At 34.0% G+C, this 23,143-nt stretch overlaps 1 protein-coding gene across 2 annotated transcripts in view; it reads right to left on the reverse strand.

Annotated features, from left to right (window-relative positions):
* Positions 1 to 981: 981 nt before the first annotated feature.
* The window catches only part of ZNF654 (zinc finger protein 654), a 79,529-nt gene continuing 57,367 nt past the window's right edge, over positions 982 to 23,143 (reverse strand). Inside the window, exons 4-9 of one of the 2 annotated variants that reach the window (XM_081138081.1) lie at positions 22,364 to 22,499; positions 19,281 to 19,483; positions 18,331 to 18,470; positions 10,624 to 10,765; positions 4,843 to 7,174; positions 982 to 4,029 (exon numbers count right to left, since the gene is read on the reverse strand). In XM_081138081.1, the coding sequence (XP_080994207.1) occupies positions 4,022 to 4,029; positions 4,843 to 7,174; positions 10,624 to 10,765; positions 18,331 to 18,470; positions 19,281 to 19,483; positions 22,364 to 22,499 (2,961 nt within the window). In that variant the 3' untranslated portion in view covers positions 982 to 4,021. The remainder of the gene's footprint in view (positions 4,030 to 4,842; positions 7,175 to 10,623; positions 10,766 to 18,330; positions 18,471 to 19,280; positions 19,484 to 22,363; positions 22,500 to 23,143) is intronic. The other variant, XM_081138082.1, reaches the window with a different exon arrangement.

Here is a 23,143-nt window from a genome sequence, read left to right on the forward strand (position 1 = left end):
GTTGATTCTTGAAATCAGTATGGATCTTAAGAAAAGCAACCTATTTGTTTATCTTGGAAGCATACTTAGTAATATTTGGTTGCTTCTCAGAATTCCTCAAGTTTCAGAAAAGAAAAATGAAAAGTGTAGATAACCCCAATAATTTTATCTAAATACCTCAAAACATTTAAGTCTAAAATCATATGGCCATAAATCATAGACTGATAATTCTAGATCTCTGCTCTATAATGCTTTAACAACTTTCTCATAGTTTTTCAAAGCATAACATTTGTAACGTACACAACACTGTATTTAACACAGTATATATTCTTTCATTTACAGTACTATGTCATTGCATTAAAGAGGTTCTTTTTCTACATCAGGCCTGTTTTTTTCCACTTGCAAGTTATAGCAAAGTACAGGGGGGTTTCCTTTGTTAGTGAACCAAAAAAGTAGGAGCCCCCATACCCAAGGATCACACTTTTAGACACAGATTAGTTGGCCTAGACATTTTCCCATTGAAATGCTTTTGTAGATAGTAAATTTTCATCATCATTTACATCTTATTTCCAAATGACTTCAGTTTTTATTTTTTGGTTTTAATTTCCACCAGAAGCTCTTCATCTTTGAAGAATTACCAATGTAGATAAATCCATCCACTGTCTTGCTTCTGACATTTGTCTTCCACCTACTAAATTTACAGAGGATACTATCTCACACTGAAACCATGTACTTGAAATGACTTTAGTAAACAACATTCTATCAACGTGTAATTCCTGTGTGTGGACATTAATTAAAATAATTTCTAAAAAGGTCTATTTATGTAAACTTTTAGGTTTATTTTTTTCTATATTATGTTTTTAAAATCACTCAATAATCTGAATATGGTAATGTTAACTGAAATACCTCAGCCTCTTATGAGACATAATAGAAATTTCTTACTTAATATATCTTAAGCCTAATTCCCTTTTGAAGCATTGTTACATAAAAATGAACACTTCATTACCAATAAGGACAATGTTTTATTGAACAGATCTATGTACAGTACAAAAAATTTCTTGAAATGAGACACTATCGTTGATTTATTGCAGTTCAATGGCTCAGTTTTAATTTGTACTCTTATAAAATGCAAAGTAAAATAATTTAATGTTCAACAAGGAAGCACAAATTCCTTTCTTGCTGAATCTGTAATATCTTTCACATATTAACAGTTCCAAAATGCATATGCAGCATTTAGTCATTCTGAAAAGGTGTTTTACAGTACCAAATAAATTAAAAAATAAAACACTATCATCCCTTTTAGGTTTTTCATCCATACAACAGTTTAAACCAAACACAAAAGGAGTACGGCTGAACCTTCAAGTGTGACTTCAGAAGAATCACAAGTTCAATGTTATAAATTATCTATCATTATATAATTGGTGGGTTTAAAAAACGAATATGGCTAAAGCCCAAAGTACCAGTGTCCTTGTCCACGGAGATTCCTTTTCCACCTCCCCATAATATCTGAGCAGCAACGATTCAGATTTGCTCTTTCTTGACCTTACTGAAACATAGCAGAAAGTTAATATTTAATGTTTTGAAGGCAATTTTTTATTTAAAAACAAAGGATTGAAACTTGGTCCATGTAAGATAAGCACATCCTCAAAATAGAAGGAGTAGAAAAGAAAGACAATAAACTGAGGAAGAAGAAAGCTTCCTTTTCTTCTGGATTCCAAATTACGAGCTGTTGGAAGTTTATGCACCCTCTACAAGCAAAATGATGTAAGCTTATGTTTTATAAAACATACATAAAATGTACACATTCAATAGCAATTATTTGAGAAGACGTTAGAACAGTGGTCAAATAGAATTTTATGACATTCCTTGACTTGTGTATAAACCCATCTGATCTGTCTTTCTGAAAGTTTTCCCTTAGCAACACAACAGAAATAAAACCTCAAAGACAAAAAAATAACATACATGTTTAAAACATCCTGGTATGAACTGCAAAATGAATGAAAAAAATTTGTAGACATGATAGTTTCAACTTACAAAAAAATAAAAAGTTAAAAATGTTGTTATAATTTTAAACTTCCAGAAAATTAAGCAGAAATTTTATTTCAAAAATAACTTGATTGTCCAAATGAACTAGTTTCCAAACAGACTTTTTATTACATGATTATTTTAGACTAAACTGAAATAGATCTCAAGTATTACATTTTTAGTGTCAGGGAGTATGGAAAACATTTTAAGTTGACCTTAAAGAATTAAAAAAGCTAATTGATTTTTTACTTATGCTATTTAAATGTAAATTCCACAGCCTAATGTAGGCTACTTAAAAAAACAAAAGCAAACCTAAATTTTATTGGAATGGATTTGACTGTCAATTGCATAGCAGTGAATGCCCATGATAACTAAGCAAATAAAATTGGGAAATTCTTAGATATCTGATCTACCATTATCTATTGTGGCTTGGAAAACCTAATTTAATAAAGTCTGGATGCTGCCCTGGAAGAAGCATCCCCACTTGCTTGGTAACTTCATTCAAGAAGCTTTAATAGGTCAAAACATAATATTCAAAATATTTGGATATAGTAGGGTCTGACGAGATTATCTGCTTTGAACAAAAATGTGTCAGTTGGAAAACTGGAATATTTGGTTGACACTGGTACATTACTAGCTCAGTTTTTGAAGACTCTGCCTTTGCATTTTTGTTCATTTTATCCCTGCTATAGATTAACACATTATTAGGTAAAAGGTCTTTAACCTTCCTCTTTTAGAGAATGTACAAGGAGAATACATCTGAGAGGGTATTCTTAAAAAAAAAATTTTTTTGTTTAACAATTAAGTTAAAATCTTCCTTAGGAAAATTACTGGTCATCAAGGAAAATAAATGCATCAATATATCTTACTGTGTTCTTGCTGTGCAAATTTTTGTGTAAATATTTCCTTTCACATATATATATATAAAATTATTCAGACCAAATTCATCACTAATAAATAAGAAAGCATGAGTAGTATGGCTTATTTTATAACTCTCCTAAATGAATAAAACCAATGAATTCTTGACCCGATTCTTAGCTTACATATTTTTTTTTACAGCCAGTTATTTTTATAGGACTGTACTTAGATAACTCACATTAACGTCTAAAGGACCTTACTATGAATCATCAAGCAATGTCCTAACACTATATACAAATAGAAATATCCCAGTGTGCTTATACCATTACTGTATTCACATTGAGGAATTTGCAATTCAGTGTTTTCCTTCAACTAGATAGCCTTTAATGGTCTTAGATTCCTCCCATCTGTCCCCAAAGTTACCAATGGTACTTTTTCTATTTAATTGACATGGCTGCCTTTTAAATATAATTCATTGGTATTACAAAAATGGAAAATGGAAGGTTCTATCAAAGCATGGTTGTTTTGTCTTTTGTTTTTTTAATTTCCAATGTTGGCATGCCATGCACTGAACTTTCACCTGTGTTTACTCAGTCATCTGGAAACAAGTTACAATCTTTTATGGATATAATGGTGATAAATCAAGTTATATTTTCATGTATCAGTTTCTAAATTATAATAAACCAAATAGTAGTGATTCCTTAAACTATGTTTGACAAGAAGGGAGGTTACACATGACAAGAAAACCATCCCATTTGCAGAATACTTTATTGTAAACCAACCCCTCCCCCTTTTAAAATAATTGGGTTAACTTTTCCTTTTCTGTAAGGCCATAGCTGGTTTGTCTTTCTGACTAGTTGCCTGAACATGGTTTTCACATAAGCGAAACTGAACATGCTGCTATTAATCTCACAAACTTTTTTTAAAATGTGGTTTTATGGATAACTGGTACTTTGGGAGTTTTGTAATAACCCTTTTGGAATCTGAACCAGCACATCTCTGAGTTCATTCTAGAAAATGTGCTTTGTCTTTATCTTTAGTATTCCAAGACCGCTCTAAAATTAAGGCCATCAGGGAAATAGCAAACTGATGATGCATTTTCTTGTAGTGCTTTTTTCACACTACTGCTTGATCGACAGATCTTTCTGAAACATTTTTATCAGGCACCTGTAAAACAGAACACGTCTATTAATTCAAATTTTATAGATGTTCAAGTGGAACTCTAAGTCAGATTCCTGTTTAATTATACCCTTACACATTCAAAGAATATTCATATCAGTAGAAAGGCAGGCAAATTCTTTTGCTCATTTTTGTTTTTCAATTAGTTTCTGATTCTTTTAAGCTGTTTTTGTAAAGAGGCTCAGTTTCACTTGGTTTATATTCTAGCATGCAGATGAAAAACACTTCCATAATTGCTTTGTCTCTAGAACTTTAACTACATGAAACTTAGAATGAAGAAAAGCCTCAGATACGATGAAAATGATCAAAGAGTATGAAAAACCTGTTACAAGTTCTGGCTCCCACAAGTTCATAGGCCTGTGCCTATGCAAATTACTTATGAATTTCAGTTAAGTTTCTATAAAACAAGAATAGTAATATCACCCCATAATGGTTGTACAGAATAAAGGAAATAATGTATAGGTAGTGCTTTATCATCTGTGCTATAGAAATGTTAACTTTTTAAAAATTTTATATAAATACTAAATTTGATATAGTCTCATTAATTTCTCAGGCATTGCTTTCCCCCAAATCTCCATTAGATATTTAGGCTCCCACACTGTGGGCCCATATCTCAAATTTAAAAGCAAATTAACTTATCAGCACTTCCTTAAAGATAAAATTCTAAAACCAGTGAGATGATTAGAAATAGAAAGCTTACAAATGCTATCAGTTGAGAAATGTTAAATTTTTTTTAACCTCATAGACCTATGGCATTTTCTATTTCTACAGATATACCTACTGAGAAGATAGAAGACTTACTTTCATCATCTGAATCAAATCCAAAGAGTGCCTGACATTTCTTTTGTGCAAGGTGAGCCTCAAGTGCTTCTGCATTACAGTAGGTGGTCAGGCATTTGCCACATCTTAATCTTTTCATTGATTTTTTACAAATGTTATCTTGATCGGAACAGGCATCTATCCTATCAGTCAGAAATTTTCTGCGTTTTGGCATACTAAGGTACCGTTCATCAAGGTAACTGGGAGGCAATGGTCTGACATATGGCTTTGATACAATTAAGCCATATGAAGTATGTTCACTCGTCAGATTTGGTTTGGATGGTGCCTGAGATACTGTCAGGGTACTGTGTTCTTGTGGTACATTGGGTAAAATGGAACCGTTTTCTGTCCTGATTCTATTTGTATCAATTTTCAAAGCAGGACCTGATGAAACTAAAGGTGTCTGTTCTATTCCACTGTGTCCATTGACTAAATCACTAATACTACAATTATTTTCAGAATTTGGCTCTATGTCAGGCATCTTTTGGTTTATCAAGCTTATATCAGAAACAGTGTCATCAGAATGCTCATTTCCATTCTGAACTAAACTGTCTGTCTTCTTTTCCATACTGTCTATACACGTCTTTGGTTCTGTAGAATCTTTCCTTGATTTGCTAGTAGAAACTGACAGACTAATAGCTTGTTTCTCATTACTAGATGAGTCTTTTTCCTGATGACTAGGATTTGAGTCTGTAAGATCATCCCAAGCAATTGCTTCACTTGGTTGTGCAGATGATTCCGGTGTTTTACTTAAATAGTGCTGAGCTTCATGTTCATATAACAGAGGAAGATCTTCGAAAAGCTCATGACATTCTGGAAAACTACACTGAGCTTGAAATATCCTATGACTTTTTGTGTGCTGAGCAAGCTGGAATGGCAGCTTAAACGACTCATTGCAATTAAAATGCAAACAAAAATACACATTTGGATAGCTGTGTCTATTAAGGTGATCTATAAAATGCTGAGAATCTTCAAACTGCCTTTGACAAAATTTGCATTTTCCTTTGCTCCACTTCATTACTGTTTGCCGCACATTTAAGTCAGTTGGATGTGCAGTCCTTGCATGTTTATTTAAAAATCCAATTCTTTTAAATATCCGGACACAGCCAAGAGCAGGGCACTTAAAGTTTCCTTCTTGATCTGTATCATATATGTCTTTTGGATGGCACACAGTTCCGTTGATTTTATGAAGTACTGAAGTTTCTTGATTCAGGTCATAATCATCTTCTTCATAATCACCTTCTTCCTCCTCTTCCTCCTCATAGTCATCCTCACACACAGGTAAAGGGTCCAATACATTATTTACATAAGTATCAGGACTGCCATTTTCAATAACATCTTCTGATACACTTACGGGAATTTCAGTGAATTCAGCCACACACTCAGGGATGACTTCTTCGTTTCCATCACTTGAAGTATTATTAGTCTGTACTTCCAAATCTCTATTATCAGAATTCCCGTTTTCAAATGAAATTAAAGAACTGGAACAATTTATGTCTTCCAAAGCAGGAATTTCCTGATCCTCCTGTTGAGCTGCAGCAATCTGCTGTCTTTGTATTTTTTTAACATGATTCTTTAAATGCTTCTGCATAAGTCCTCTGTTTCTAAATTTCCTACCACATATTACACAGGAAAAACTGCCCTTTTTCTGATGAGCCTGGGCATGCCTTACAATGTGACCACCTAGAAATTCCTTGTTACATAACATACACCGATGCCTTGGGACACTGTGGTCTACTTTAGAAGCATTAAGAGCTGTCAGGTTTTTCTTTGTATTAGCGTGGCCTTTAAGCTGTACTCCAGGTATATCATCAGGATCAAGTTCTCCAGTGCTCTGATCTGTAAAAGAGTCAAGACCTTCATCTAAACATTTCTGTTCCACTGTCTTTTTTAGATTACCTGTAGAATTGTCCAGTGTATTTTCATTTAGAAATCTGATTGCTGATTTATCGCTCAGTAATGCTACACAGTTTTTCTTAATCATTACGAAGTTCCAGAATTCAGGATCAAAAAACAACCCCTTTTTCAAAATTGGAAGTAATTCAAAACGAACACGATTCTGAACACTACTGGTGCCTTCATTGTATTCTTCATCTGGACGTTTGTAAAGCTCTTCAACAGTATGATAAGCTTCCAAGGAGCGCTCAAGGAAAAATATTGAGAGCGCACAAATCCTGAGGATCTCCAAATCATTTGGCAAAAAATGTGCAATTGTTTTATAAATTAGACACTTCGTTTTGGGATCATCATGAAGATCTAGTTGTAGAGCACAACCACATATTTCAACACAAATTTGTAAGCCTTCTTCTTCAACCTGTATAAGAAAAAAATACTACTAAGTACCTTTTAAAAATATTACACAAACTAGTTTATCTTTTTAAAATACAACTCTGAAATGAAAGCTAAATAAACACAGTATTCCAAATGTACAATTTTCCTTAATGGATAGACTTAAATCTTTTATAATATATAAATAAATCTTTTTAAATTTGAGAATCTGGAAAAGATAGCATTTTTGCTTCTGATTTATTTAATTTTTACCACTAACCATAATACAAAATTATTTATAACCTTACAGTGATTTAAAATACAAAAGCTGGCCTGGCTGTGCGTGGCTTAGCAGTTGAGCATCGACCTAGGATCCAGGTGATCAGGGTTCAATTCCCAGTTAGGGCACATGCCCAGGTTGCGGGCTCGATCCCCAGTCGGGGGCATGCAGGAAGCAACCGATCAGTTACTCTCTCATCATTGATGTTTCTATCTCTCTCTCCCCCGCTCCTTTCCTCTCTCTGAAATCAATAAAGACATATTTAAAAAATAAAATAAAATACAAAAGCTGGATGGTAGGCACACAGTGCAATATACAGATCTTATAACATAGAAAACCACACCTGAAACATACATGTTCGTATTAACCACTGTCACCCCCATAAATTTAATTAAAAAAATAAAATACAAATGCTTCATAAACTTATGAAGATTAAAGTTTCTTACAAATCTAGATCCTGTTTATTATTTTAGGTACTAATCTCACATTCTGTGGCAGAAGGGTTAAATTATATGTATTTAAACACATTTATCAATTTTTGATGTTAAAAAATAACTAGTTTGGTTTTTTTAAAGAGAACTGCTTATGGAAACTCTTTCATAAAGCTGCACCAAATAATATTACTTCTGTTACTTAAATAATATTATTTATCCAAATAAAGGGAGAAGGGTAGGCCACACGAAGAAGGCAATGACAATCTTTCCAAATCTAATAAGGTGTCAGAATAATGAACCTACTGGAAGTTACCTGAAAATTACTCAAGCTTTGAAATTTTTACTTATCACTCAAAGATAACTGCATCAGTTTTTACTTGGGAATCTGTTGTCTATCCACCTTAATTCAAATTATAGATAATACTGCTAATGATTTGGAATGCTTGTTTGAACATAAAGCACAAAAGCAATAGATCTTTAAAGCACTGTGTGTGTGTGTGTGTGTGTGTGTGTGTGTATGTGTACATCGTAATACCTGCATATTATAGATGACAGAAAGGAAGACTACTTTACCATGCTTATATCCTCTTAGTCGTTTACATGCTATGTAACCCCGCTTCACTACACAGAGTTCCACAAGCAGACCTTAACTTTGCACATCACATTCCCACTTTATCTAGCTGGTAAATTCCTACCCATCTATTCATTCTTTGACAATCAGTTCTACTCTGAAAGTTTTTCTCACCATTCATTCTGGCCCCTACCTTGGGGTAGAGTTAAACATTCCCCATTCTTTCCACTGAGAATAATTACACTTATTTCTAAAAAGCATGTATATATTGTTTTATAACAGTCTGTGTGTGCCCCGCCCCTAACCCCAACCTTGAATTCTTAAATTCCTAGAAATCAGTTTGAATGCCTAAATAATACAGTATCTCATTTTTCATATCTTCCTATAGGTAGTATAGAAATTGGCATATAGTGACCTTTGAGTAAATGTTTACAGAGCGAATGGGAGCACACCTATTCCACTAAGTTTAGTTTTCTCTTATTAGTCCACCATGTCCAGCTTGAAATTCTTTTCTGAATTCAAATTTCCTTTTTCTAATTGTCTGTTACAATTAGATATTTCCACCTATATTTTCCAGATATAACAAATTCAAAATTCACTGCTTCAAAACAGAATTCCTTCTCTTTCTCCAAATGAAGTTATAATGTACCCACAGTTGCTCAAGTTTAAAAATTTCAGGATCATCGCAAAAGGACGAAAGGGAACAGGACACTTTCTTACTCAAAATCCTTTAATAATTCCTGTACATTTACAGACTGAAGTTCCAACTTTCAATGTAGCATTCAAGTTCCCTTTAGGATCTCCAGCAATGCCCCACCTCCTGCAGTCCAGTCCCTCTGATTAGTTTCATCTCCTACACTCTCCCTAGGTTTCTCTGCTACACTATTAATGTCACTGGACAGTTCTGAGAAACAAATAATAAAATGAGGCAAAAACGCTCTGTAAAATACAAATGTTAGTATTATCTTCCTCTACCATTCAAAACCCAGCTTAAAGCATCTTCCTTTTCAAATATGCGATCTGTAACATCTCCTTCTCAACTCATACAGCATTGTCTGTGCCTCTTTTCACAGCACTGAGGCATGTGAGTGACTTATTCCATTAGATAAAGATCTTTTCAGTAGAGTATAACATTTTTAATATTTATTTCATCTTCAAATTTTTCCTCTGATGATGTATTCTTAGGTTGACCAGACTTGTGAAAATAAGAAAGCTTTATGATAACCGGCTGAATTTCACCTAAATTATAAACTTTCTTTAACAAAGTCTCTTAATTTTTGGTGCAAATGAGAATCAAATGTAAAAAAATACAGATACATCTTTTATTTTTTAAATGTTTTACAGATGACTCTGATGCACGTTAAATGTTAAGTATTCTATAGCATAACTTGTTTGGGTTTTTCCCCGTTTTGATAGGAAGAAAGGTTAACTTCCGACAATGCACTTGAATGGCATTTCACTGTCTAATAATGAAGCTATTAAGGCCATTAGCAAAATAAATAGGAAATAAAACAACAACAAAAACACCTCTGATACAATGCTGCCAACTTTATGTCATGGGAATATGATCACTGCTTGGTCATACATCTAATGAGTGATGTGATAATGAATGTGATAAATGCATAAATATGTAAGAAAAAATGAAATATATTATTTAATGGATGCCTCCTTATATATTTAAAAGTAATACACATAAATATTCAGTTAAAATGAAAGGCAGATGTATCTTTTCTGTCTTTGCATTCAAACTTGTTAATATTTGAGGGGGAAAAGTTAATGGATCTGCAGGATCTATTTTCATGTCTACATAAGTCATGTAGAATTGTACTCACTTGAAGTGGCCCATAAAATATTTGCTTCAGAACTATTTTTAAAAACAGATAATGTGTTTATACTATTACATAAAATAAACACTTTAAAAATGTGTCCTTAAGTTTAAAAAATGCCTCATAATTATGGTTTCTTTTCAACTAAACACCAGACTTAAAACTATGAACTGTATTTATTTTTAACAGTGAGCAGGTATTCCCTATAGATATATAAAGTTAGTTTGCAAATTAGTTAAAATTCTGCAAAAGTGACAAACTTGTTTAATTATATCTTCTGCTTCAAATTTATAGTCAAATAAGTTCTGTCACAAGACATTCAAGTTTCAGTGAACTGTCATTTAATTTTCATTTAAAATGAAGGGGTAAATATATCCTGTTTACCTCATCCTTAATGATTTTCATGAAAGGAAATATGACTCTCACATTAGTTGCTGTTCTTAAAAGCTGGTAGCATTGATCTACAAAAACTTGTTTTGAAGGATTAGACTTAAGCTGAAGTTTACTCCATATGAAAATCAACTCCCTGTAAATGAGAAAAAGAGAAATATCAAAAAAACAGTTTATTCAAATACAGACATTAGTTATCTTTCACTGATTCTATAGTGCCCTGGATGAGATGTATACAAAGTGAGTAAAAATGGGTATTATGTTAACCCCCAGGCTATTTCTGCTACCTATATGAAACTAATAGAAGCTGGGGGGGAAGGTCAGAAATTGTAATTTTGCAGTGGTAAGGAATGAATTCCAATCATGTACTGACAAACCTAAGGTGTCTCTAGTACTTGATCAAAACAAATTCTAATTCCAATATACCGATATTATGATATTACTTTAAAAAAATAAACTTTTTGGCCATTAATTAATACCCTCCTTGCCAATTTAGAGATCAATACTATAGGCACTCTGCAAAGAAATGGTTCATATTTTTCATTTTCAGTCTGTTAAGATACCAAAAGTATTACAGATCAAAAGTGTTAAGTATATTAGAGTAGTAATTCTGAAATGTTTTAGATTATCTGCTCTTCCATTATGATGTAGTACTTTCAATATAGACAAGCTATAGACCATTTAAAGTGTTTCACAGGTAGATTGTTTTCTAACATATGGCCAAGGTTATTAGATGAAGTAGTGAGTTTTGAGCAAAGGAAGTCATAAGATATAATTGATATATTTGGATATCACATTTTAGCAATTAGAATTCTTTAACTATATCATTAAAGTTACATAAAGCATCATAATCTAAAAAGTATTAAAATTGATGAAAATGTTTTTTAAAAATGTGATTTCATATACTTTCAGCCCAGTACATACAACTATTAAATCTAAGGGCAGACTGGCTACTATCATGAAGATATGCACAGTCTGCCCAACCAGGCATGGCTCAGCAGTTGAGCATCAACCTAGAATCCAGGAGATCACGGTTCGATTCCCGGCCGAGACATATGCCCGGGTTGGGGGCTTGATCCCCCAGTCGAGTGCGTGCAGGAGGCAGCCAATCAGTGACTCTCTCATCATTGATGTTTCTAATCTCTCTCCCTTCCCCTCTCTGAAATCAATAAAGATATAAGTTATATATATATATATATATATAAAGATATGCATAGTCTACTTAGACAATACAGAAAACAGAAAATGATGGCAAGCAACATATTAGCTTTGTGGATATAAGTTTTAGTCCACTACCCACTTTTTTTGCACATGTATTCCTTCAAAAGTTCACTAGGTTTCACACCTTGCTCCCAAATCTCTAGCTCTGACTTCTTTACCAATTTCCGTGCCTCAATATATTTCAATTAAGACTGCTTTCTAGCACCTTAACCCTGTTAGAATAATATCCCTGTAAAATTAATGATCTTTTCCTAGATCAGTCAGTGACACAAAACATTCCTCTAACCTATTCTAACCTGTTTATTTTTCACAGTCTTGACATTTTGATTATATTTTTCCTCACAGCCATACCATTCTTCCTCAGTGCTACCACCTTAAGCCCTTTAATTGTACATATGTACTTCTACAGGGTTGCTAAACTGATCTGTGTCCACCTTCCAGATCGTTTTATTTAGTACTTATTCTATATGCTGTTTAGTGTCCATAGCAATGGAAACATGAGTTTTGAAATCAGAAGCATCAGGATTTGAATTCTGGGCACTCTTCTAGGTTGGTCTCCTCACAGTTAATTTGTTTCATTTATTCTCACTTTTATGTTAATTGCTCTACTTGTAAAGTATTCTTTATTTCTAAAATGAGCTTATCTTTCAATGTCCATGTCAAGTGCCTCTTCATGGAAGCCTTCATGAATATCCCAAACTAAAGTGGTAATTACTTCAGAACAGATCTTATCCCTCTTACTGATTTTATGCCTAGCTTATTTTCTATAGATCCTATTTCCTCAACTATTAATACATTATAAGTCTCCTCAGTGATACACTGTATAGAAGTAGTGGCAAAAACATGAGTTTGGGAATAAGAGAGGCCTAAATATCAATATGACAATGCGCTACCTGGCATGGCATTACTGTTTACATTGAGCCAACTTTTTCTGGCAATAGCCCTAATACACAAGATTGGAACCCAAGTGGCCATGTCTCCTATGTGATCCTCCTCACCCTCCTTAAGATAATAATTCAGGAATAGAAAACAGACCCCAGTCAGTTTCAACTATGGAATGTTCTCAGTTCTAAACTATGAGGTGTGGGGACTGTTGGCATTCCTTCTGGTCTGCAATACAAGAGACTGGAACCAGCCGGCACAAAAAAGAAACAAATTTTTTTTTTTAAATCCTAGCAATCTCAGAGTCCCTGGTAGCACTTCTCTTTTGAGGACCAACTATAGCCCTGCCCTTTTTGGGGCTGATGTCATAACCCAGTATCTTTCCAATACAAGCATACCTCATTCTTTTGCACTCTGCCTCACTGCTATTCACAGATGTTGCATTTTTTACAAATTGCAGACCCTCCACAAGTAAAAGATTATTGCTTTATTGCAATACTTGCTGTATTGTGATATTTACTGTATTGTGATACTCACTGTATTGTGGCTGGAACCGAACGTGCAGTATCTCCAAGGTATGCCTATACTACTACATTTTCCCTCAACTAGTTAGACATAGGATGCTATCATTTGCAGATTGACTAGCTTAATTCCAACCTCATTTTGTTACAAGCTGTGTGACTTTTATGTCTTTTATCCACAGTTTTCTTATACATAAAAAGAATTGAGAGAGAGAAGCAAAAACAGCTAGGTAAAATGTCTGGTATATACTGATGTTTAATAAATCACTAGTTTCCTTGTCTTTATAATCTTAATAGTACCAAGCAAGGAGATTTGTTCAATAAATGCTCATTAGTAATCTGAAAAAGATTGTATTACTAAATGTTAGGAGCATTTAGAAGAAGCCTCTTGAGGAAATATATTAAAGAAAAATTAGACATGGAATGAGATAAAAGACGATGGTGGACATTCCAATAAGGGGTCCATTATGAACAAAGGAATATGGATGGAAGAAGGAAAAACAGAACAGCTGTGTTTAAGAAGATGTGGCATATCTCTGCAACAGATTTAAAGACAAAAAAAATGATAGCTGGAAATTAAGGGAAAGTATTCTATTCAGTGTTTACGTGAAATAATGTTTAACATTATAGAAATGTATATATTCTCCAACTTACTCCAAAAAATAATTTGAGACTCCTTAGAGAGACATTCTTAAGGTACAATATATATTTTTTCTCTTTTCTGAAGAGAGAGATCTTCTCTTTGTTTCTGTTAACTCAGGAGGAAACTTGGTAAACAAAATGTAATACCAAGATCTTACTAAATTTGCCAGGAGAGGTCCACCAATATGGATTTTTGCTTTCTAGCAGGAAAAGCAGAAATACCAGCATATGGTTATGAAGCTCCATTCTGACTGAATTTACAAAGGAGTCTCAGGTTTACGTGTACACTGGGTTTTGAAGGAAAACACAAAAAACCAAACACACTAAAAACCACTAATAGTCTTCTTTGTGAAGACCAAAGGGAATGTTATAATGGAGCTTATGTTTTTTCAAACATAGGGTCCTTTAGAAAACACAGCACCAATTTGGTGTACAAACACATTTACCAGGTAGCAAGTACTAATAAAATCAAGTTGATCAAATTATCTAGTTGCAGAGAACAGGCTATATAACAGGTTCTACAATCACCCTTATAACATAGATTTTTTTTTTCATACTTGAATTATTTATAGTAAGTAATGTTTAATAGCAGAGGCTGTAAGGCTACCTGGGTTTGAATCTCGGCTTTATTATCTACTAGTTGAATGGCTTGGGTGTAATATTATCTACCCCGTAAAATTGTTGGAATAAATGAGATAATGCACACATACAACAAAGACTATAGGAAGCACTTGGCAACTATTACAGCTACCATTACTATATTATTTTATTATTATTACTATTATTATTATTTAGTGATGGTAAGAGACATAGGGTTAGTAGCTTACTCCACTAGCGTGAGATAGAGCAGAATTGAACTACTGATCAGGTTCTTTCCTTAAAGAGGGAAGATAAAGCATAAGCTGGTTCATAGTGAAGGCCAAGATGAAATAGACAACACAGGCCTTATATGCTGGAAAGCATCCTGTTATTCAAGTTACAATGAAAATCAACTTTTAGAAGAAAAAAGGATCTCAGCATTAAGAAATATAGAGGAGAGGTAGAAGAAATAAGATGGCAGACCATCAGAACTCAGCCTACTCAGAAGGAAGGACCAAGAAGCAGGCTAAAGATTCCTTTCTGGATGGTGTGGCTCAGTGGTTGGGTGTTAACCCATGCACCAAGAGGTCGCCGGTTTAATTCCAGGTCAGGGCACATGCCCAGTTTCAGGCTTGATCCTCAGTGTGGGGCATACAAGAGGCAGCAAATCAGTGTTTCTTTCTCATTGCATTGATGTTTCTCTCTCTCCCCTCCCCTCCCCTTCTGCTCTCTCTCAAATGAATAATAACATTTAAAAAAAAAGATTCCTTTCCAGTTAGGCAGCTGGGAGTTGCATTACCCAGCTCTATTCTTAGAGGGTGACTATGGCCAGGAGTGGGAAAGATAGGCACTATTCTATTTTTAAGGTCTCTCCTTAAATAGTAGGAATTGGTTAGCCAAGAAAAGAAATAAAATGTTTTCTTCTTTGTTTTTGTTCACATATGATTCCATTTTACTTAAGAGTATATTAAAATGAAAAGACTGAAGATAACCTGTTAAGGTAGTTTAATAATACAGCTAAGGGCAGAAAACATTTCTATCCCCAAAGGAAAAGATCTACTATAACAGTAATGACTATATTCTGTTTTGGAGTAACTACTTATCAAGAAATGATAATACTTAAGTGTATTTGAAATTCAACATACAGGGTAAACTTTTGAATAAAAACTTAAATAATCCAACTAAAAGTATACTCTCCTAGAAGATAAGTCCACTAGTTTCTACACCTAGCTCTGTTACTAATTACCTATTGATCTCTTAGTCTGAAGACTTTAATCTATAAAACAAGAATATAAATGAGTTTAGCTTTAAATTCCCCTTTGAGCTATAATTTTAAATATTTAAAATTCAAAAGCACTGATAAAATTGTTTATAACCCATATCATTTCAGATTACTGTATTCCAGCAACTGCAACCTAGTTTTCCCTTCAAAATTAATGAAATGTCAAAGTGGTAAAGTGTGTGTGTGTGTGTGTGTACTGGGGGGGCAGAAGTTATTAGAATCTCTTATAATTATTATTCATGGTTTCACTTAACAGCACTCTAAGGGTAGATACTAAAAACACTCTCATACTACATTCTAAATTACATGATAGGTAACTTGATGCTTCATATATCCTACTAAAAATTTTTAAGTAATTCTTACAATGTTTTTAAAAAACTAATACACAATACCATTTACATTAGCACCTAAAAAATGAAATGCGTAGGTATAAATTTAACAAATATATACAAGATTTATATGAAGAAAATTACAAAACTCAGGTGAGTTAAAGAACTAAATAAACAGATAGATTTTCCAGGATAAGAAGACAAAATATTGTCAAGATGTCAGTTCTTCCCAACTTGATCTACAGATTTAATGCAATCCTGACCAAAATCCCAGCCGGTCATTTTATGGATACTGACAAACTGATTCTCAAGTTTATATGGAGAAGCAAAAGATCCAGAGTAGCCAAAACAAGACTGAAGAAGAACAAAATTGGAGGATTGATCTACCTATCTTCATGTCTTACTATAAAGCTAATGTAATGAGGACACTGTTGTATTGTTAAAGAACAGACAAAGAGAGCAATGGAACAGAATAGAGAGCCCAGACATGCCACATAAATAAGGTCAACTGATCTTTGACAAAGGAACAAAGGCAAAACAATGGAGCAAAGATAGTCTCTTCAACAGATGATGCTGGAACAATTGCCATCCACATGCAAAAAAATGAATCTAGACACAGACCTTAAAGCCTTCACAAAAATTAACTCAAAATGGGTCATAGACCTAAACATAAAATGCAAAATTATAAAACTTCTAGAATATGACAGAATAATACCTAGAGGACCTTGGGTATGGTGATGCCTTTTTAGACATAACACCAAAGACATAGTCCATGAAAGAAATAACTGATAAGCTGGACTTCATTAATATTAAAAACCTCTGCTCTGTAAAAGACAATTTAAGAAAATTAAAAGATAAGTCACAGACTGGAAGAAAACATTTATAAAAGATAGATCTCATTAATTACCGTTATCCACAATATACAAAGAACTCTTAAAATTCAACAATAAGGAAACAAGCAACTCAATTTTTAAAATGGGCTAAAAATCTTAACATTGTTGTTTTAATTTGCACTTCCCTGATGACATACAGATGGCAAAAAAGCATATGAAAAGATGCTCCACATCACATGTCATCAGGGAAGTGCAAATTAAAACAACAATGAAATACCATTACACACCTATTCAGAAGGGCCAAATCTGGAACCCTGACAACAAATGCTGGTGAGGATGAGCAACAGGAATTCTCATGCATTGCTGGTGGGAATAAGAAATGATACAGCCATTCTGGAACACAGTTAGGCAGTTTCTTACAAAACTAAACATACTCTTACCATACATTCCAGCAATCGTGCTCCTTGGTATTTACCCAAAGGAGTTGAAAACATGTCCACACAAAAACCTGCACACAGATGTTTATAAGCAGCTTTATTCATAATTGCCAAAACTTGGAAACAACCAAGATGTCCTTCAGTATGTGAATGGATAAATAAACTGTGGTACATCCAGACAAGGGAATATTATTTAGCACTAATGAGCTATCAAACTATGAAAAGACATGGAGGAATCTTAAATGTATAGTACTAAGTGAAACAAGCCATTCTGAGAAGGCTATACACACATTGTATGATTCCAACTATATGATACTCTGAGAAGGCAAAACTATGAAGACAGTAAAAAGATCAGTGCTTTCCAGAGGTGGGGGGTTAGGGGGAAAGATTAATAGGTAGAGCACAGAGGATTTTTAGGGCAGTGAAAATACTCTATATGATACTAGAACAACGGATATGTCATTATATATTTGTCTAAACCCACAGAATATGTAACACCAAGAGTGAACCGTAGGTGAACTGTGAACTTTGGGTGATTATGATGAGTCAGTGTAGGTTCATCCTTGGTATAAAAAGTGTACCATTCTGGTGCATGATACCGATATGTATGTGTGGGAGCAGGAGGTATGTGGAAAATGTCTGTGCCTCCCTCTCAATTTTGTTGTAAACATAAAACTGCTCTAAAAAAGTTAAGCCTTAAATTAAAAAAACAACAACACACACACACAAAAAAACTAACACTCCAAATTTAATTTAAAACATAATTGTTTCATTATTACACATACCTTAAACATTTACAGCCAATTACTAGAATATATGATCATTTTCTTTTTTAATCTTTAGGTCTTACAATCTACTATTCTTCTCGCTTAACATTTTCACATGACTTTTTAAAAAATATAAAGTCCAAACTCTGCTAACCAATTCTCCTTCTGTTCCCCATCTTATTTCAATTTTTATATTAGGGGCACTTACCAGATACAATACATATCCCCATTCTGGAGCTGTGGAATAAGAAAAGATTCACAGAGTTGCAAGGCTAACATAGTCTTGCCTTCTTTTTCAGTGTTACAGATGATATCAATTCCACTCTTACAATCAGTTTTCAATAAATGCTATAAGAGGAAAAGAAAAATCAGTTCATATAATTAAAAATACCTAAAAAGCTAGTTGCAATAAATGTTTAAACATTCAAAAGAAATTAGATTTCTAGTTTTCTTCTACGAAGATGATGAATTGTACAGAAAAATTCTCATGGTTTCGTAGTTTTACTATTGTAGCACCTACAGTTTACAGTGACTACTTTAATCTCGTTAATGTCTATAACTTATAGGTGAGTAGGGTCCATATTAGAAAAAGATTCTTCCATCTTGAAACAACAAAATAACAAACATGAAAATTTAATTTCTTAGTATTTTATTTAAAAGGCAAAATCATAATACTTCTCAGTTTTTATATGACCTCTGTCACAACAGAAATTCAACATAAATAATGTTTATTGCCCTGGCAGGGTGGCTCTGTTGGTTGGAGCATCATCCTGTACACCAAAAGGTTGCGGGTTCAATTCCCGGTTAGGGCACATAGCTAGGTTTGATTCCAAGTCGGGGCATGTATAGGAGGGAGGCCTATGTTTCTCTCTCATATTGACATTTCTCACTCCCCCCCACCCCAAAATAAAGAAATATATCCTTGAGTGAAGATTAAAATAATGCTTATTAATGAATGTTTTATTAATTTCATTTGTTAATATCAAGATTTTGTCTAATTTAACATGAGGTTAAAGAATGATGCCAAAGAGAACACATACAGATAATGTCATCTGAAACCTTTGGTATTACTATAATAAGGAATTTAACAAGAATGGGCTACATTTTTTTAACTGAAAGGTTAAAGTGATGATAGGCAAACAAAATCTTAAATAATACCTCCCGGAATAGCTGATCTTCTACAGGTGACATAAATAAACATGTGAAGAGTGCTTGATGGAAATATAAGTCTTTGCTGATTTCTGGGTGATTTATACAAGATTTAATAAGAGCCATTGCTTCAGGTATGCGTTCACAAGCAATTAGGTATCTGGCACGTAGTTCAAAGAACAGTGGATTTTCCGAACTTAAGTATTTGTTCACTGTATTAAAAAGAGAACAGACTCATATTACTCTCAAGAAAAGATTCTCTCAAACTCTTGTTGTTTGAAACTTTATCACTAACATGGCATCTAATTAGATTAACTAGATATTTAATTAAATGGCATTTTCTTAGTAGTTTATTTGTGAAAAGAATATGTAATTATATGATTGGAAAAATGAAAATAAAAGTGACAACAAAACAGTGCTCAAGAAATATATGTTGATTTCTTCTCAGTCTAAAATGTAAAAAACAAACCTGAAATATTCATTTCTCAGTTCACTAACATGTTAAAATGTTTCAAATAACATGGGGTCTGGAATTTCTTGTCTAAGATTATATACTTAGATCTTCTTAAGTGCTCAGTATTTTCATTACTGTTAAGATGAAAAGGCTGAATCCTAATTTGTCAATAAAACCACATTAATTCAGATTAATTATAAAAAAATAAATCTGAATTAATGAAAAAGTTAAATCATAAAAGAAATATATTTTAGCCCTGCTGGTGTGGCTGAGTGGTTGGACATTGGTCGACTCATGAACCAGCAGGTCACGGTTCAATTCCCGATCAGGGCACATCCCCAGGGTTGTGGGTTTGATCCCCAGTAGGGGGCATGCAGGAGGCAGCTGATAAATGACGACTCTCTCATCATTGATTTTGTATCTCTCTCCCTCTCCCTTCCTCTTTCTAAAATCAATTTTTAAAAAAACATATTAAAAAGAAATATATTTTATTACTTTTCAACAAAAGATTAAGCCAAAAGGACTGCTTATTAATATGTGCTTATGTGTCACTAAGAAAAATTACTAATAAAATACTTGCTTTTACACAATTTAAAAGTATACAAACACCTTTATCTACTAAATTTATTCAGACCTAACAACAACCTTATGACAGGTATCATAGTATCTGTTTTACAGACCACAAAACTGAGTCTCAGAGAGGTCAAATGACTTGCCCAAGGACAAAAATTAAGTGGCAAAGTAGAAACTGGAACCCATATTTCATGATAATGGACCCAAAGTATTTTAATTAGTTATATATGTTTAATCATTAGCTTCTAAAATGCTTATGAGTGATGTTTTATTTGGGCTTCAACATTTGCCTTGCAATTCTGTTTCCAACGTATGTTAAACAGACACTGATTCGTAGTTAATGCAAAGATAAACTTCAGACTAGTCTTTACCCTAATGATCACAAAATAGAGAAGAGTCATCCATATTAATGAGACTCTAGAACAGTTTTTCCCAGAGTGAAGTAATGTCAATGTAAGCATGAAAGGACTATGTATGAAGAACTATACATACATATATTAAGGCCATCAGCCCTCACAGCAACCCACAATATGTTTGTTCTAACTCCTACTCAGAGAAGCCTAAAACCTCTCTCCTAAAAGCCTAAACTTTCTTTTCCTGTTTTCACTTCTTTTGAAGCTCTGTGTTGTCTACCTATCTTCTTTCCCCTCTGCCCCATTCCCCAGTCTCCTCATAGTTTCCTTCTGTCAACCTTGCCTTACCTATATTTGACTCTACATACCTCTCCTCAATAATCCAACTCTTTCTGTTCAGTTCCAGCTACCTCCCTCTTCAGTTCTTTTATTCCTTCCCCAGACCCTCACATCAAGTTCCAGTCTTGTTTGCACCCTTTAGGTATATACCACTACACCACTGTCACATACATACCTTAGCTGTTTCCTCCTAGTCTTGTCCTACCTACCATCTCATCCCACTGCTTTCCACTACTTCTGCTGCCCTTATCTCTTCATTTTCTCTCACATCTCTCGTAGACCTCCACGCTTGTATCTGGGCTCAACTTGCTCTAAAAACCAAGAATCACAACTCCTCCTCCACTCAACTCGACTTACAACCCCCCCACCTCGGTGCCTTAACCTGGGACAAATGGGCAGATCCTAATCTGCTCAGCACAATCTGTGGTGTGAAGTGTCTTTTTCACCAGACCAAGGTCTGAATGGTTCCAGAGCTGGGAGTTCTTGTCTTTTCCTTTTGGCTATCTTATAATTGCACTCGTACACTCTCTCCATGCTTTCAAATGTTTTCCACAGTTTTGTGTTTATTTACTACTGCTCAGATCTACATTCTAAACTGTGGTGATCAAAAAAATGGTCTATGGCTCAGGAAAAATATGTGAGAAGCAGTTGGCAGAGGCTCCTTCCTCAAAAGAAAATTTTGGCCCACAGGAACCACTATGCCTCTAGGTTTGAGAGGAGGTGATGTCAAAGAAGTATGCAGGTAAGGGAATGAGAGAAAATTTAACTTCTATTAATGAAGGTTGGGAAATACTGCTCTACAGTACTTGGAACTGAAATTTACTTACTCGGGTAGTCACTCATTCATTTATACAGTCATCATGTGGTCATTCATTCAATCAACAAATACTTATATTGAGCACCTTCTCTGTACCAGGTACTGAGCTAGATGTAGGATATACAGTAGTGGTGACAAAATTAGATAAGTTATAGCCCTCACAGCTCCTTCTGTATATGGGAGATCTCATGTGCTTAATCAGGGTGTTTTGTTTTGTCTTAAAAGAGTGTGCCTACTTAAATAGATATTTAAAATATAATTGAAGTGACAAAAGCACATGAACTCTCTATACGTAATATCTGGAGAGTAAATGTGTTAACACTCTGAATTCCCATTAGAATGGGAAATTATTAGAAATAAATGTACCTAAGTCTAGTGTCAAATATCACTCTTAGCGCTGGTTAGCACAACAAATTAAACACACTTCATGTGAAAATACATAACTCTTACTCAATATTATAAAATAAAGAAAAATCACTATTACTGCTCTAGTTAGAAAATGAAATTGTGTTTGCTTCTCACAAATACTGGTTTTTATTTAAGTCTCCTGAAGTACCTATCTCCTGAGATGCTGGCTGGGCTTTAAGAACAGCTTGCAACACTGGATCTTCCCATGGGCCACCATCTCTAATGATTCGAGTCACCAGTTCCAGATTCACATTTCCATATCTGCGGAGGTGATTCTGGCATTCCTAGGAGAGAAAAATCATTTTGGCTTTGTGAATTTAAAGGGGTAAAAACTAAACTTGATCATCATTGTCAATAAAATGACTGATGGCCAATGAGACAGCTATTAAGTTATAAAAGAGAAAGGGTTGCTAAGTAACCTATGTAGGGTGTCAAAACCCCATTAGTACACAAATAGACTTTAATGCCAAAGGTTACACAGTTTGCACATAACTGGGCTTAGAAAATCCCATTATAATAGGGATGAAGTGTAACCTAAGGAAAAATCTTAAGGGATGCATCATTTCTAGGAAGAAAATCCCGTTGTAAAAATGTAAGGAAAAAACTTAAGGGATGCATCATTTCTAGGAAAAGCACCAGGTTGCAAAAATGTAAAACTAAAATGCTCACTTAAATTTATGTGAGGGCTCATACAGTTTCTGTTAACAAGGGCAAGCAAAAGCCTGACAATAAGAAAGGGGTAGAAGGGTTCTGTGCAGATTCTGGTTGACAAGTAGACATAGGTGCCTTGCCCAACCCCAAATGTATAATCTTAGTTGTGGTAGAAGGCTGAAAGATGAAAATTCTAATCCACTTTGTTGTGTAAGTACATTTGTAGTCTTAGGACAAAGAAATGATAGGCTGAAGGAATGAATCCAACCTATAATAT

The sequence above is a fragment of the Miniopterus schreibersii genome (assembly GCF_964146895.1).
Source record: "Miniopterus schreibersii genome assembly, chromosome: 5".
In the NCBI taxonomy this organism is placed as follows: domain Eukaryota; kingdom Metazoa; phylum Chordata; class Mammalia; order Chiroptera; family Miniopteridae; genus Miniopterus; species Miniopterus schreibersii.